The sequence below is a fragment of the Tiliqua scincoides genome, chromosome 3 (genome assembly GCF_035046505.1).
Source record: "Tiliqua scincoides isolate rTilSci1 chromosome 3, rTilSci1.hap2, whole genome shotgun sequence".
Taxonomy (NCBI): domain Eukaryota; kingdom Metazoa; phylum Chordata; class Lepidosauria; order Squamata; family Scincidae; genus Tiliqua; species Tiliqua scincoides.
Window position 1 is genome coordinate 165,435,557 of NC_089823.1, and position 16,134 is coordinate 165,451,690.

The 16,134-nt window shown below is 41.6% G+C and overlaps 1 protein-coding gene across 1 annotated transcript in view; it reads left to right on the forward strand.

The window, feature by feature from the left end:
• CFAP46 (cilia and flagella associated protein 46) overlaps window positions 1-16,134 on the forward strand; it is a 113,954-nt gene that overhangs the window by 38,758 nt on the left and 59,062 nt on the right. The window contains exons 19-23 of the mRNA XM_066621430.1: window positions 479-698; window positions 2,366-2,515; window positions 4,506-4,613; window positions 5,146-5,327; window positions 13,069-13,200. Of these exons, the coding sequence (XP_066477527.1) occupies window positions 479-698; window positions 2,366-2,515; window positions 4,506-4,613; window positions 5,146-5,327; window positions 13,069-13,200 (792 nt within the window). The remainder of the gene's footprint in view (window positions 1-478; window positions 699-2,365; window positions 2,516-4,505; window positions 4,614-5,145; window positions 5,328-13,068; window positions 13,201-16,134) is intronic.

The window sequence follows — 16,134 nt, forward strand, 5'->3', positions numbered from 1 at the left end:
ACTCGCAGTGGAGATTATTTCTGCCCCACTGCCTGCTGTGGGCCAACTGACGATAGGATTGGGCTGTCAGACATGATACGGTGGGAGGAGGATAGCAAGGTAAGTTTTACTTCTGATAAGTGTCATGCTTGAGGAGTTTTATGCCTTAGTAAATGTGCATCTTCTTTTACAAGAAAGGTTAGATTTCATATTTGCGCTTGAGATAATCTGTATCTCCATGTTTTCATTCATTATTATCTGTAAATTTGATATATTTTGATGCTATCCAAAAAGGATATTAGCTCTTATTGTATTTTAATATGCATTTTAATTTTTGTTGCCCATTCATTTTTGCCTATTTTCAAGTATTTATGTTGGTGTACCATCTAACTATCCTATAAAAACCAATCTTAATAGAAGAATTTAATGATTAAATGTGTTCTCATATTCTATAATTTTGTGGGTGTTTTCATCTGTGTGTTTTGTTTGTTTTGCCCAGGAATACTGCTATTTTGGTGGCTTTATGTAATGCTTTGGCTCGTGGCTTAATTCTTCCTTGGATTCCAAAACCACTGTTTAAAATTGATGAAAAGAAAATTATAGAAGAAGGACCTACCAAACGTAAAAAGGCTGCTCCTAAAGTACATGAAAAACCAGCCTCTGGACCAATTCTGTTCGTGGATCCAGGTGGAATTCCAGATATTAAAGCAGCCATAGAGGTACATTTTTTCCATAGTATTGGTCTTTTGTATGGGTTGCATAGAACAAAGAGGGACAAACAAAGAGCATTCTGTATTCCACTCCTCTGAAGAGACAGCATGCACAAGATGTACAGCCCCACCTTAAGAGGAACCATCCATTGGATGCCTGGGGCTAATCTTTGGCCTGTCACCTAAAACAACTCAACTCAACAAACCTTTATTAGGCATAGAGACCTAAAACTATTAAAAAATAAAGCAAGAGTCTTAGTTTCATGAACACTCAGCACTCACGCCAAGAAGGAAACATAGAAGCGCTCAGCATGTTGTCACTTTGACTGCACATAAGACAAGAAAATAGAGATGTTTTTTGTGGGTCAAAGACCAGGCTTGAAAAGGTCAATGTTGTGTCTGTTGATTTTCCTATTTTGTTCATAAATAGGCTAGTATCCTCCCTGAATCTGCTTATAATCTTTACTGAAATTGGTTCTTCAAAGTCCTGTTCCTTTCCTCAGTGGCTAGGTATGACTTAAGGGGAGGTGATAGATCTATGGATTTCCATATGGTGGATAGTTGTAGTTCAACCTGGGCTGGAGAAATCTCAGTGTGTCTTTGGATCCTCCACCACAGCAAGCAGCGTCACTGTGGACATTGAAGCAAAAAGAGTGGAGATGGGAGAGTGTTTCCTTCACTGTTTATGATGGAGCTGAAATCCTGCCTTCTATTACATTCTTGGAATACAAGACCCAGTTGTATATAAGAAATATTCTTGAGAGCTGAAAGAAAACATTTAGAGATAGATATTGTCCACAGGCTGCCAGTTGACCATCATTCAGAAATGAAATGGCAAATGAGATGATAGTATTTTTTCTTGCTTCAGGGCAAACTTAATTTGAGTAGTTTAGCATTAAACTATCTCCTTTCACATATTCAGCAATATTTTGATCAATTCATAACCATTCATTCCCTGTTCACTTTCTCATCTCAAAGGATAGGGAACAACGTCTTTAATTATAATTGCCACCATAAATTTCTAGGGACAGGGGAACCATACAGTATGTTAAAATCTCAGGGTAGCATTGTGCAGCGCAATCCTAATTGCACATTAGGCTGGCACAAGTCCCTTGCGCCAGCCTTGGAGGGTCACAAACGTGCCATAAAGCACATTTGCGCCTCCTCACAAGCAAGCTGGTCCAGTGCACAAAGGTGTGCTGGCACATGGAGGCTGAATACAGTGTCCGTGGTGGATTGTGCGGTTAGCCTTGTGTCGGCCTAACTGGGCCAATGCAAGGCTCTGGGGTGGACGGGGAGGAGGTGAGAGGAAGGCATTCCAGGGCAGGGGGAGGGCGGGTGGTGGGTGGCCCTGGGGGTGGACAGGTGGGGAGCAGGAGCCAGATCCCAACCCTTGTTCCCAGGGAGTTCGGAGCAGCTTCAAGTCACTTCACTCTCCTCCAATTTGTGCAACCTCAGGAGGTGGCGCATGTCTGAGGAGAACCATAGGGGCCGGGTGGCTTACCTAAAGGTAAGGGGGAAAGTTTCCCCTTACCACTTTCTGAGCTGCATTGGGCACCTATCCTGCACTGGACACAGCACAAGCCTCCTGGCTTGCCTGTTCCAATGCAAGAGAGGATTGTGCCCTAAATGACATAGTATATTTGTTAATATCCTGCACTGTCATTCCTTTTTAGGTGTGTGACTTTGCCATGAATTTACCTGATGGAAATTTTCCTGAAGAGCCAGTGCCTATTGCTTTACGTCAAGAGATAATTGCTACATGGGTGAAAGCCAAACAATTAGTTCAACAACAGTTGGCAAGCAGGCATATAAATGAAGATGAGGTATTGAATCATATATATATATATATATATATATTTTAATATTTGATCGAAAAATAAACGTCAAGTATTGAACACCTGATTACAAATGCCAAATGTCAGTGTCGAATAAGGCCACAGTCCTGTATTGTGTTTAACCAGAGCTCTATGCAGAACAAATCCAGCTGAATCCAGAATTTTGGTCTAAATATGCTGTTGTTTTTAAATGAAAATGTGGTTTGACTGTGGTTTGGCTGTCTTTTCTTCGAGGGAAAAGAGCAACAAAACAAAATAAAATAATTACCTGATGCGTCTAGGTAAGATTATAGTCCCGATCACTAGCTACTCACATTGTCCAAGAAGTTCTGCTCCCTGCACTTGCTAACAATAATTGGGTGTGCCTTCTGCAAACTAACATTAGATTTCGTGGTAGACCTGACAGGAACACATATTAACGTTCTTATGTTTGAACTGAAGTAACATAGGTTTGGTAATGTTATTAAGCCCCCAGTCCTATTCCCCCACCATCTTCCGTGATACAGCGATGTGATGCAGCACACGGCATACAATTATAGAGGAGACTGTCAGGAGGTCTCTAGAAATAAGTACCTGTAGGCCAGACCTCCTGGTGGCCTGTGGGTTTCAGGAGCAGCTGGCATGTGTGCCCACCTCTGCCCATTTGTGGCAGCAGCCTGAAGTGCACAACAGCAGCCCAGCTTTCAGCACTGAGGGCCTTGTGATGCTGGAACTTTGAGTCATGGCAGCGCAAGGCCCTAATTGGATTGGGCCTTGAGTTACCTGGTTGGAGGCGGTGAACCCACCTGACCACTCCCGCCCTTTTATTTAAACAGATAGGTTTGGCTGCCCAGTTGATATGGCTTGGCTGTTCCAGGCAGAGAAGAGTGATTTGAATCCACTGGTTCACATGACTGGCTGCAAATGGTGTTTCTAAGGCAAAACTGCTGTAGAAGGATATGTCATCAGATTTATAGTCTGCTGAAACTGCACAGGAGCTTCTGAGGAATTAGAAGTGTCCAAAAATAAGGAAAAATAGAAAATGGGGGAGAAAACTTGGCATTTGTCACAGTAGATAAAAAATTACTGAAGAGGAAGAAGTTATTTATCACATCTTCTATCATGAAACTTAAGGTGACATATAGGGGGTTCCCACACTAGCACTGACCATACCAGACCTGGACCTGCTTAGCTTTGGCAGGGTAGCTGTAGCTTCATCTGCCCTCAGATCACAACTTGGGTTAAGTCTCCCATTGGCAACTGCTGCTTTAGGTAAAAAAATATAATGTTTGGACCAATAGTGGGAGTAGAAAGGCTACATGTGATTAAAATCTTCTGTAGTGTCAATCTGATGCCTTCTTCTCACACAGCACCACCTCAGCCTCAGGTAGTGATTCACATGACCTCCTCCCCAAAATATATCTGTGCATAGCAAATGAATACTCATGGAGAAGCTAGACTGGAGCCCTTCTCTATGATATTTTATTTTCTATATTCAGGAAATATTTTTTGTGTAGCAGAGCATTCAGCTGTGTATGAGTTCCCACCTGCATTCTGAAATGGTGCAGTTGAGTACAGATTGATGACTTCCTCTGTACTTTGCAAGAACTAGGTCTGAATGAATTGCTGTTTGCTCAACTGAAAGATACATAATAAGAGCATATTGATGAATTATGTATTTACCAAAGCTGATTATACCATGGCACCCTACAGAAAATTAATTTGTAGAAACTAACTTTAATCTATGTAAAAGACACAAGACAAATAGGTCTTTCATTTTTCCTTTCATTGACAAGTGTTTTCACAATTTTTAATCCCATTAAAGCATATGATTGCAGTAAGTATGTTGAAATTTAAGTGAAATACTCAGCAGTAATTTATCCAGATTAAAGCTACGCATGCAGATTTCTAAAAACGTGCAGGATCTGTATTCATCTATTCAATTAGTATGTGTTGTTGTGTGCAAAACCCCTAAATAGAAATGTTTCTTCTTATTCAGAATCATGATGAGGGGCACAGTCCCTTAACAAAAGTTTTTATTGGCCTGGAAATGTACTCCTGCAATGGTCTGGGTCTCATGGACTTTCCACTTCCCAACTTACATCATGTAGGTTTGTTTTTAGTTTTTTTTTAAAACTCTATTAATATATTATGCTTCCTAACAGTATACCTTAACTGAACATTCGTAAAGCCCAATCCAGTTGGACTCACACCGGTGCACAGTGTTGCAATTGTGCTGTAAGGCATGCCTGCGACAGTCTGCACTGGTCTGGTGCCAGAGCTGGCTCAGGGTGAGCCTGCACTGAGCCAGAGCTGGGCGGAGGGCAGGGGACCACCACCTGGAGCTCCAGGTGAATGTCAGGCAGCAGAGTGGTAAGTGTGGGTGGAGGGGGAAGTCTTCCTGGATGGGGGGAGGGTGGCGAGGAATGAAGTAGCTCTGAGTAGCTCCATATGGTAGGCTGGGGAGTTACTCAGGGTAAGGGGGAAATATCCCCTTATCCCAAGGACACCTCCAGCCACCTCTTAACCTGCGCTGGCTAGGCTAGGCAGCCTTGCACCAGTGCAGATTACACTGGGTTGTGAAAGTGCTAAATGCTAACATCGTTGATTCAGGGTAATCTTTGTATATAACTTTGCAGTTAGAGAAATTGACTTCAGAGTGCAACTGGACAGACCCTCTGGTTCACCTTCAGACACTGACCAGACTTACGCATTTTGCACAAACCATCCATGACCATGAGTTAGTGATGACTTGTGCCCAAAAGACTCTGGAATTAGATGATGAAGAACTGTGTAACACTGATGTGAAGAAAAAAGGCATGTAAGTACATATGTGATTTACAAATGTTGGTTTATATGAAACATTCAATGTATTTCAAATTAAGTTCAAATCAAGCTCATCTCATCACACAATTATATGTCTAATGAGATTGGTCTCTTAACTGCAGTTAAGAGACTGGGAACAGACTGTGGGATTGCACAGACCGTGTCCAGAACAAATCCATCAATTCCATTTTAGTAATTTGGGGATATGTTGTCATTGATTTTTACTGAAGTTTCTGGTAAGTCTTTCAGATTCCAGGATTCTTTTCTAAAGTTGGAAGCTGACACAGAATCAGAAAACATGGATAGCTTGAACTATGTATGTAATTAGTGAGCACCCTTAATCAGGGTTAAGGTGGGATAGTTGAATTTGCTCTAGGAATAGGAGCAGCTGTTGGGAATGAGCATTATTATTGCTATTATAAAAAATTTTTTTGCTATTTTATCTTGCCTTTCTCCCAATCTTTCTCCCAAGGTTTAAAAAACCCAGCAATAATAAAATAAAATAAACAAACCGTAAGAGTGTAGGCAACGAACATCAGACACTGTAGCAAAATTATTAAAAATTCAGAAAATGCTTGTGAAAAGAACCAGGGCCAACCTGTGATGAAATAATGAACGGATGTAACATGGGCAGTGCAATCTAAATCCCCCCCCCTAACTGGCACAAGTCCCTTGTGCCAGCTCTTGAGTGTTGCAAACATTTTGTAAAGCACTTTCGTGGATACTGGGAAGGAAGCTGGCTCAGCAGTGCCAGAGCCACACCACTGGATGGTGAGTTTGTGCTGTCCTGGGCAGTTTGGCACAGGGGTTGGGAGAAGGTGGTGGGAGAGTGGAATAGAAGCATTCCAGAGCAAGGTAGAGCACAGTATGAGAGGTGGATTGGGCCCAGCAGGGGGGATGGGACTGGCCTGGATACCATAGTTCGGATCCTAACTCCTAGCCCCGGCCCAATCAGTGTTACACGGTCTATTTGGATTTGCGCCTGCAAAATCGTAGGTGCAGATCCAAGGAGACCCATAGGTCTGGTTGGTGCATGACACAGGTATGGGGAATACCTTACTCTGAGTTGCGCCACAGCCTTCTCCTACCCTGTGTTAGATACAGCACAGGCCTGCTGGCCTGCCAATTCCAGCACAGGTTAGTGTTGTGCCCTAAATCTTTCTTGTAATTGTTTTGATCCAAGAATTCTTAATGGTATTTATAAGTACAATTCATTATGAATCTTTATACTGAAAAGTCCACATTAGGGAAAATTAAAAAAAAAATGGAAAAAATATCCCTCTATAATTTCTTTCTGAATATTCCAAATAGAACTTTACTGACCTCTAAAGGACATACTTATTATTGCATCATTTTGATTTTTGTTACGACTGTCTCAGGGCCAAGTTACAAATTACATACCTATATGTGAAGCTTTGTCCCAACATTTTTTTTCATGAAAAGCAGCCCCAGGAGACTGCAATATTTCATGAAAGATTTGCAGGTTGAGAGGAGTTGCTCAGCCTTTCTCTGCTCTGTTTTTATAGTCATCTTTCTTCCCCTGCAGCTATTTTTTTCCCCATGGGAGAAAGTTAGAGGACCTGCAGTCTGATTCTCTGCAAATATAACAATTTTTAAAAAATTAATTTACTTTTCTTTTAATTTCATATATGTATCTTTTCAATCAAACTTATAGGAAAAGAGATACAACACTATTTCAGAGTTGACTTTCATGTAGAATTCTTCATTTTCCAAAGATGGTTTATATGTATATTTGTTGTTGTTGTTGTTGTTGTTGTTGTTGTTGTTGTTGTTGTTGTTGTTGTTGTTGTTGTTGTTGTTGTTGTTGTTGTTGTTGTTATTATTATATACCGCTTTTCAACTAAAAGTTCACAAAGCGGTTTACAGAGAAAAATCAAATAACTAAATGGCTCCCTGTCCCAAAAGGGCTCACAGTCTAAAAAGATGCAAATGAATACCAGCAGACAGCCACTAGAACAGACAGTGCTGGGGTGAGGTGGGCCAGTTACTCTCCCCCTGCTAAAAAAAGGAGCATCCACTTGAAAAAGTGCCTCTTACCCAATTAGCAGGGGGTATACATTATACTTTATTTGTATTCCTTGAATGTCCAGCGGCGTCAAACGTGTTTCATATAGTGGGCCAAATAGCATTCATGGTGCCTGCTGAGGGCAGGAAATGACATAATTAAACAAGAACTGATACAATTAGGCTGCAATCCTAACCTCACTTTCCTGGGAGTAAGTCCCATTGAACACAATAGAACTGACTTCTGAGTAGACCCGCTAAGGATTGTGCCCATAAGCAGATAATGGCCAGAAATGAGTACTTTGTTCTCTTGCAGAAATTCATTAACTGCAAATGACAGAAGAGAAAATGTGTGAATTTTGATCATATTTTCAAGATATGAGAGAGCTCAATTACCATGCTGGAAGAGCCCAGTTATCAGATGGGCCGTGCTTTCAGCTGCGCCACTTCTGCCAAGGCATGACTAAACAACTTGGCAGCTGAGAGATTGTCTGTGAAGTAATGCCTTGGAAGAAGTGGAGCTGCTGATAGGGTGGCCCACATGATAATTGGGCTCTTCCAGCACCTCGGCTGCAACTCCATCTCTTGCCCCTCTTGGTCTACCCTTTCCCCCATCATTCCTTGCTTTCTGAGACCTTCGACCTCTCCCTTCCAGAGCCTCAGCAGAAGCAGTACTGTGGAAAGGCTGAGAGAGCCCAGTTACTGTGTGAGCTGGATAAAGAATTTCTGCAAGCCAGATCCAGCCCATGGGTGACACCCCTGATCTAGATTGTTTCTTACATACAATGTTAGGACAATGCAAATTTATGGGCAGTTTATGCAGTTCTGTAAATTTCATTGCAGCTTGTGTATTTATCTAGTGCAGTGTTTCTCAACATTTTTCCTCCACTGTACCATTACACATGGTCCACTGATTCAAAGTACCACTGGAAGTAACTGGTGACATTATTGCCAGTTGCATCTAGGTTGGGAGGCCTAGGATGCAACAGGACAAACACCAGTAAGAGGCTCAGGGTGGACAGGAGGGCTTTTTTGAGCATGGAAAGCAAGCTTTGGAGTTCTGCCTGCCAAGCCTCCTACTGCTGTTTGTTGGGTTGTGTTCCTGGTCTCATTGCTAGGGAGTGGGTATCCATGGGTCCTGTGAGTACCACCAGACTCCACCTCAAGAACCACTGGTGGTACCTGTACCTCTGGTTGAGAAACACTGAGCTAGTGGATTGTACTCTCTGATAATATTCACATTTATCTGAACTGTTCATTATCGTAATGTTTTTGTGTGTTACTAACCATTAATGTATCATTATTATGAGAAGTGAATGTAGAAATCCAAATACTTTTATGCTTCAGATAGAATCAAACCTGATTGTGTGCCCTGGCAGCGCCCCTCAGTTGCGTGCTGAGTGGGCAACAACTGTTGCAAAAGTGCTGTAAGGCATATTGCGGTTACTGCCAGAGGAGCAGCGCTGGCAGGGATTATTGTGCTTGGCAGCCCTGCTAGTAGCAGGAGCAGCAAAGATGATGCACGGTAAGCTCTTCTTTGAACGGCAGGGAGATGTTCTTTGGATGGGAGGAAAGCGGGGAGGGGCAAAATTGGGTGGAGTGCGAATTGGGCCTGGGAGGGGGGCAGGGATGGCAGCAGAGGCTGCTACTGGTTCTTATCCCCCCTCCCAAGCCTCAGAGTCTGACATGGATCTCCTTGGTTCTGCATCTGATAAATAGCAAGTGCAGCTCCAAGTAGACCCATTGGGCCACTGGAGCTCTACACGGGGTAAGGGACCAGTATAAACCAGTATACCTCGAGGAGACCTCCAGCTACTGTTCTGGCCCCACAGAATACAGCAGCTCCAGGGCAGCAAAGGATTGGGACTTAAAGAAAGAAATGATTTCATATGTTCAACCTGCAGTCATTTTTAAAGGGTTACATTGATAAAGGTGGCACACCATACAGAAGAAATGTTTAAAAATAGACCTTAGTAGTCTGTGCCATATTATGTTTGTGTGTATCTGTGTATCTTTATCTAATTCAAATTCAAATGTAATGAGTTTTATGAAGCTATTCTAGGTTGCATGCATCAGGTATACATTCAAATCTCTTTTCTAATAAGCATTTACACTTTAGAGCAGAGGTATCAAACATAAAGCTTGTGGGCTGGATGCGGCCCACTGAAGCTCTTTATCCAGCCCAGGTGTTTGATGAGCTTTCACACCACTATCATCAGCTGCTCTCAGCTCCTGGGCTGTGCTAAGGTGTCACTGCTGGAAGGGCGGCACACATGATAATTGGGCTCTCCCATATCTTGAAAATATGACCAAGATTTGCGTATTTTTCTCTTCTGTATTTTGCAGCTAATGAGTTCCTAAGCAAGAAAAAAGTCATCTGGTCAGTTAGTGATGTCACTTCCTGCTTGATGGCATCATTTCCATCCCTCAGCAGGTGTCATTTGGTTCATTTGTATTAAATTAGTTTGACACCTGTTTTAGAATGAGACAAATTTGTCTTTGTTACAGTGCGGGTATAGTTTCCGCAGCAAGCAGCTGTCCGGCTGCACTCTCCACCTATCTCTCAAGGACAGAGCGTAGGCACTCCCGGGAACAAAGACGACACATGGCAGAAGTCCTCCACCAAACATCTCTTTACTATGTACAATATATATAGCAACAGTCCAGATAGCACACAATTCACGGATCACACTGACGTAGCCTTCGGCACAAACTCCACTCTGCATCTCCCACAACCCAGCTTGCCCTGGCTGGAGTATATACTTGCCACAGCCAATCAGAGTGAACTAGAAAGTGCTTAGTCACTCTGATGGCAGATGGGGTCACATACCAGGTGACAGTCACCTGGTATGCATCACCAGATGTTGCATCATATCTTCCCATGATGCTGTGCACAGTCAGACCAAGGCTTCAGGGCCTGATGCTATCCAGCCTGCAAATTACCTGCAGGCCCGGGGATGATCCCTTAACAGTCTTTGATTCTCTTATGATTTTCTGTAAGGTAAACATTAAAAAGGAATTTGCATGAAATTTTCACAACTGACTGTAGACACAAAATGGACAAAATTGGGTTGTATACTAAGAATGTGAATTCTGATAAAGCGCTATTGAAATTAATTAATCATGAGTAACTGATGTGCTATTAATTTCAATGCGACAGGCAACCCAATCCTATCATAGGCTTCCACTGGCGAAACATGTGTTCCACCAGCAGAAGTGAGAGGATGCTGGTAGAAGTTATGTCCATCAGTCAGTACAGCAAGGCTGCCAGCTCAACAGCTGCCAGCTGCATATGTCGTTCAGCTGAGAGACTACCACCTGCCAGTGCCAGTGAGTTGGTGGTCGTGCCTGTGGTTGGAACAGGACAGGGAAGAACAGGGGAGTTTCTGGGTGACAAGGGGGCATGAACATAGGTTGGATTGTGCTGTTAGTCATGACTAATTTTTGAAGGATACGACTTTTGATTTTGAAAACCTTTCATTTTCTTTGGAATTGAATGAATGAAAAAAATATCTGGACTTAAGTTATGGCACCTGAATATGATTGCTGTGACAAAAGTCAGCCTTCCAAACTGTTTGAAGTCCCTCTTGAAAATGAGAACATCCAAACTAGGACAGAAATGCTGCTGAGCTTAAATCTGCTGACACTTTAGGCTGGTACTTCAGGCTTTTGCAGATGGTGTGCAGAATGACCATGTGCTGTTTCTGCGAGAAAGCCTACTGTAGACATTGATGTAATTGGACAGGAAATCCCACTGTGAAGTTGTATGCTTTAGCTTCCCCCATAAGCAGAACTGAATGGACAAAACAGTAGTCGGCTTATCTAACATTCATACCCTACATTTTAACAGTTGTGAGACCAGTTCATGAATGGTCTGATGGTATTGAGAGTGAACATCAGAACAAGAGTTATGCAGTAGAGTGTGAACAATGTTTCCATAAAATATTGAACAAATTGGATATTAGAGCAGCTAAGGAAGAAATTTTCTACTCCCTAATCTTCTTTACATATATTGGACCAATATGAATGAAGTGTTTCTGATCTTAAATCTTGGTTAGTAGATGGACAACCCAATCCTATCCAGGATTGGGCTGCCGGGTGGAGCAGGTTTTGACAGGAGAAGTGACTTCCACTGTCATAAATTGACTGCCGATGGCATGGGCAGTGCTCTGACGGTGGCCATTTTGTGCATGTCAAGAGGTGGCAGCATGCAGCTCTATCATTTGATCCTGCTGCAGTAGTTGGACCTGGTAAGTAAGAGGTGGCTATGGGGTGGAGATGGGGAGGAAGCAGGTGAACTGGGGGTGCAACTGGATGGAGAGGGGAGAAAAACCGGGGCGGGGAAAAGGTAGGAAGGAGTGGGTGCAGCAGCAATGGTGCATGATAGATCTATCCCCTCTGTTCCAAGGCTTCTTGCCCCTTTTTTTTCCTAAGACATATCCCACAAAAGTGATGTCACCTGTGCACACTTGGGATATGACATGCATCAACTTTTTCAAGTTCCGTCCACATCTCTGACCTGTCTACCAGCAGGAGCTATACACTTAGGACTTGCCTCATGTGCACTGGCATGTTGTTACCCTGGTATACAGGGCCCATCTGCTGGCAGACTGGGTACTGTACTGGGGGCGTCTGTCATGGTGCCTGTTTCTGCAGGTATATGCCATAACATATGCCAGGTAGCAGCATCAATACAGCATTGGGTTATGAGATAGTGCATCTGCACTAACCCAAAGATTGTGTTTACACATAGCTAGAGCCCACAGTTGTGATGTTTGAAAATGCAGTAACCTGTGAGAATCTGTGACTCAGTTCAGACACTGCACAGGTGCCAAGGTTGAATCCTAGTGGTGTGCAGTTTAGCTCTGAACCTGTGCGTTCCCCTCTGTCCTACAAAGGGAGGAATTATTTTCCTTTCTATTCAAGCTTCAAATAAAAATGCATTGTGATCGTCTGTTATACAACCATTGTGACAGATTCTCATGCATTCCGGTATTTTCAAGCACCACAAAAGTGACCTTTATAGGTTCCCTGCATGGATTTCATAACCTATACATAAACTAAAAACAGGAGTCTTCATATATTCTCTCTATGTGCAATGGGAACATATGGTGAGCAGCATATCCTAACACCATTGTGCTCCCTAACCCCATTTCCCTGTCCCTGTGGACAATATTTGTCTGCACAGTCCAGTGCTGTCCATGGGGAGGGCTTTTCCCTGTGATTGCAAATGCTGATAAGTAAACACGAACAGTTTAGCCTACTTTAGCGTCCAGGTATTGTCTGCTATAAAATGGTGTGGGTGTGTGTGTGTAACTCAGGCTCCTAATCTACACCTTGAAATTGCAGTGCTTTATCTTCGTACTGAGAAACAGGCAGATAAAACTATAGGTACAGTGACAAATTGGCACACAGAATAATATTCAGCTCTTAGAATGGTTCTGGTTTTGCTGTTTTTTTTTTAGATTTTCTGAATAACAGCAAGGTATGTCATTGGTTCAGAAAATTTTAAGTGTTCAAACTGTACCAATAAATTCAAACGTATTTAATTTATTTGAGATCTTATTTCAGTTAACATCACTAGTAGAAACTCCCCTACACAATATATATACTACAAACTATGCAAATACTGTGCCCTGGCTGAATAGCATAAAAACCTATTTTTTTGTCTATGTTACTAAAACTGTAAATGGCTTTATGATTTATTGCAGAAGTGATTGCATGTTGAGATACGAAATGCTAAGCATCGCTTCTTGTGCACAAGGGAAGAGTATTATGGAAAACTTGGCTGGAAAAAAACACTTACGTTTAGTAGCATCAAATTCCTTTGTTAAAGGTGCATGGTAAGTTCGGAGCTTAGTAAATAATTTTGATAGTCTCTTCAAATAGCAAATGTATAAATCCCAGAAATATGCAACACCTTTTGTACTGAAAGGCAGTGATACAAGCCTACAGTTTTTTTACTTTTAGAACAGTATTTCTCAAACAGTGGTATCGGTACCACCAGTGGTACTTGAGGTGGTACTCACAGGACCCCTGGACACCAGGAATACAATACAACGAACAGCTCCAAAACATGCTCATTCATGCTCTAAAATGCCCTCCTGTCCACCCTGAACCTCTTGCTGGTTTGTCGCATCGCATCTAGCGTCCCAACCCAGAAGTAACTGGCAATGGTGTCATTCTCAGTTACTTCTGGTGGTACTTTGAATAGGTGGACCATGTGAAGTGGTATGGTGGAGAGCAAACATTGAGAAACACTGGTTTAAAATATTCATGTTGTCTATAAATACAATAACATTCATTTGAAAATGAAAATATTTGAAAGAGTTTAATGAAATTATGTAGGTGGCGATGCAAAAAATTATCTTTAAAATGTTTCATGAATTCTTAATTGACATGAGTGTTTTTTCTTGGCTCATGAAAAATATTTGCCTTCCATTAGTCTTTTGTGTAAGACATTGAAATTTAAAGCATTTCTGTCTCACCTTACAATAAGGAACCAAGGAGGCTCACAATCAAATTAAAACCATAAAACAAATAGTAAATTCAATCAAAATAAATATCTGTGTCACATCTCGAGAAGTGTCTGAGCAGGCAACCTAGTCTTACAGTGATTTTTGTCTACCAAATGGCTACCATTCGAAGAACCAGTGAGCTCGGGCTCCGGCGCTAGGTGTCATAAATGTGCCATAAAGCATGCTACCTTTAGAGTAAGGAGCACTGGCACCATTCCGGGGCGGGGGCAGCAACTGGCCCAGGAGAGGGTGAGACTGACAGAAGCCTCCTCTACCAGATCCTATCATCTGAATCAGGCTGAAAAGCCAACACGGAGGTTCTCAAGTCTTTGCTGGCAAAATAGCTGCCACAGACTTGAAATACCCCATTGTGGGGCATGCTCCCTTACACAGGAGGGTCCCCCAAGGAGACCTCTTCCTGGTGCCTGCAAGATACAGAGGTTGCCATTTTGGAACCACTGTTCCTCTGGGTGCTGTGGCTGTTAGGACTGAGCCAAGTGTCTACCCTCCCCAAACCATTCATAGCTTGGATGTACTTTGTGAATCTTATTAATTGTGAATCTGTCTAGACAAAAAAGGTATAGTGACTTGCCACCTAGGCTGGCATCACTCCCCATTTCATTATTCTCGTCCTTGCCTTCCCGGCCTTTGGAAAGGGCAGCAGGGACCTGGGGAGGAGAAAGCAACAGGTGATGGTACTCCAGCGGCTGTCATGGATCCACAGCAAACCATTCAGGGAGTAGCCTAATCACTGCTTAAGTGAGCTGCCCTGGGCCCATGGTACCACTGTGTACCATGGCCAAACGGAACCTGTATATTATACGGTCATATTTTAACAACAAATTCTATAAAAAAATCCATAAGAAATTATTTTAAAATGTAGCTACTGAAGGAAACACTGGACTGTGTAAGCCTGTATTGGCAGGAGGTTAGTCTCGATGATCTTGAAGGTTCAATCAAACACTATGATTTTAGATTACAATCCTGTACATGGGCTTCTGGGAGTACGCCCACTGAACACATTGGGGTTTACGTTTGACTAACCATGCATAGGATTATGCTGTAAATTATTTTATTGTTGTTGCCATTGTAATGAAGTTGTGAAAATAATGGTCCAACAACAAACAAATGTCCATTTTCAGACTTTTCCAGCATATTTAGAACATTCTCATTAAAAATTTGTGGAAGCTGGTTATGAAATTTCTTTTTTAAAGAAACGAAAGCAGCAGCAATTAAGAAAGTAAACCAGGATTAAAAATAGAAAGAAGGACTGTCAATATCAATTATTAATCTTTAAAACTATGCAAACGCTACCCAGCAGTTCCCAGAATATATAAGAAATTCAGAAAAATTGAATTATTATGTAAGAAGCATTATGTCAGTTTGCTGGCTCTACTATGGATACATTAGAGAACAAGATTCAAACTAGGATAACACCAACTCTCTCTTGGAAAGTTAGTTAATAATAAGAGATAAATATAAAGGTAGGTTGAGCCCAGTTAAAGGTTAAAGATTAGCAGTAGTCTGTGATTTGAATTTCAGTCCTAATGGAGTTTAAAGGAACATTAGGTAATGAAAGAAAACAATCTTTATAGATATACATATCTAGTATATTCAGCCATATATCCATAGATCTAGTACATAAGAGCCAAATACATATGAAGTTAGTCATGCTACAAATACATATTAGTGTGGATGTCTTTATATAAAAATTTCTGTAAGAAAGTTACAAGACAAATATTTACATTTTAGAGAGTTGACTGTATTTATAACAATTGTAACATTAGGCAATAAGAAGCATTTACAATGCAATTCTATGCATTTTTACTCCGAAGTAAATAATGCACATTCTAGGGGGCCGACACCTTAGTAAATGTGTTTAGGATTGTAGCATTAATATACAAAAAATCTATAAAGTACTGTTATGGCCCAATCCTATCCAGGCCAGTTGTTGTTACAGCACCTCTTTTGCTAGTGCTGACTGCTGTAAAGCATAGAATTGGGTTCTTAGAATATTACTGCAAAACAGAGAATTTTTTCTGCATATTTTTCTGAATATTACTGCAAAACAGAGAATTACTGCAAAACAGAGAATTTTAAAAAGTATTTTTTTGACATTTAAATTGGGTTCCAGATCTAGGTCAACCACTAAGTTCTGACATTTGGGAAAACGTCTGGAAATATTGCATTAATGTTTCATATTGTACTAACATAAGGGAAAACTGCTATAAAATGATGGCCAGATGGTATGTAATGCCT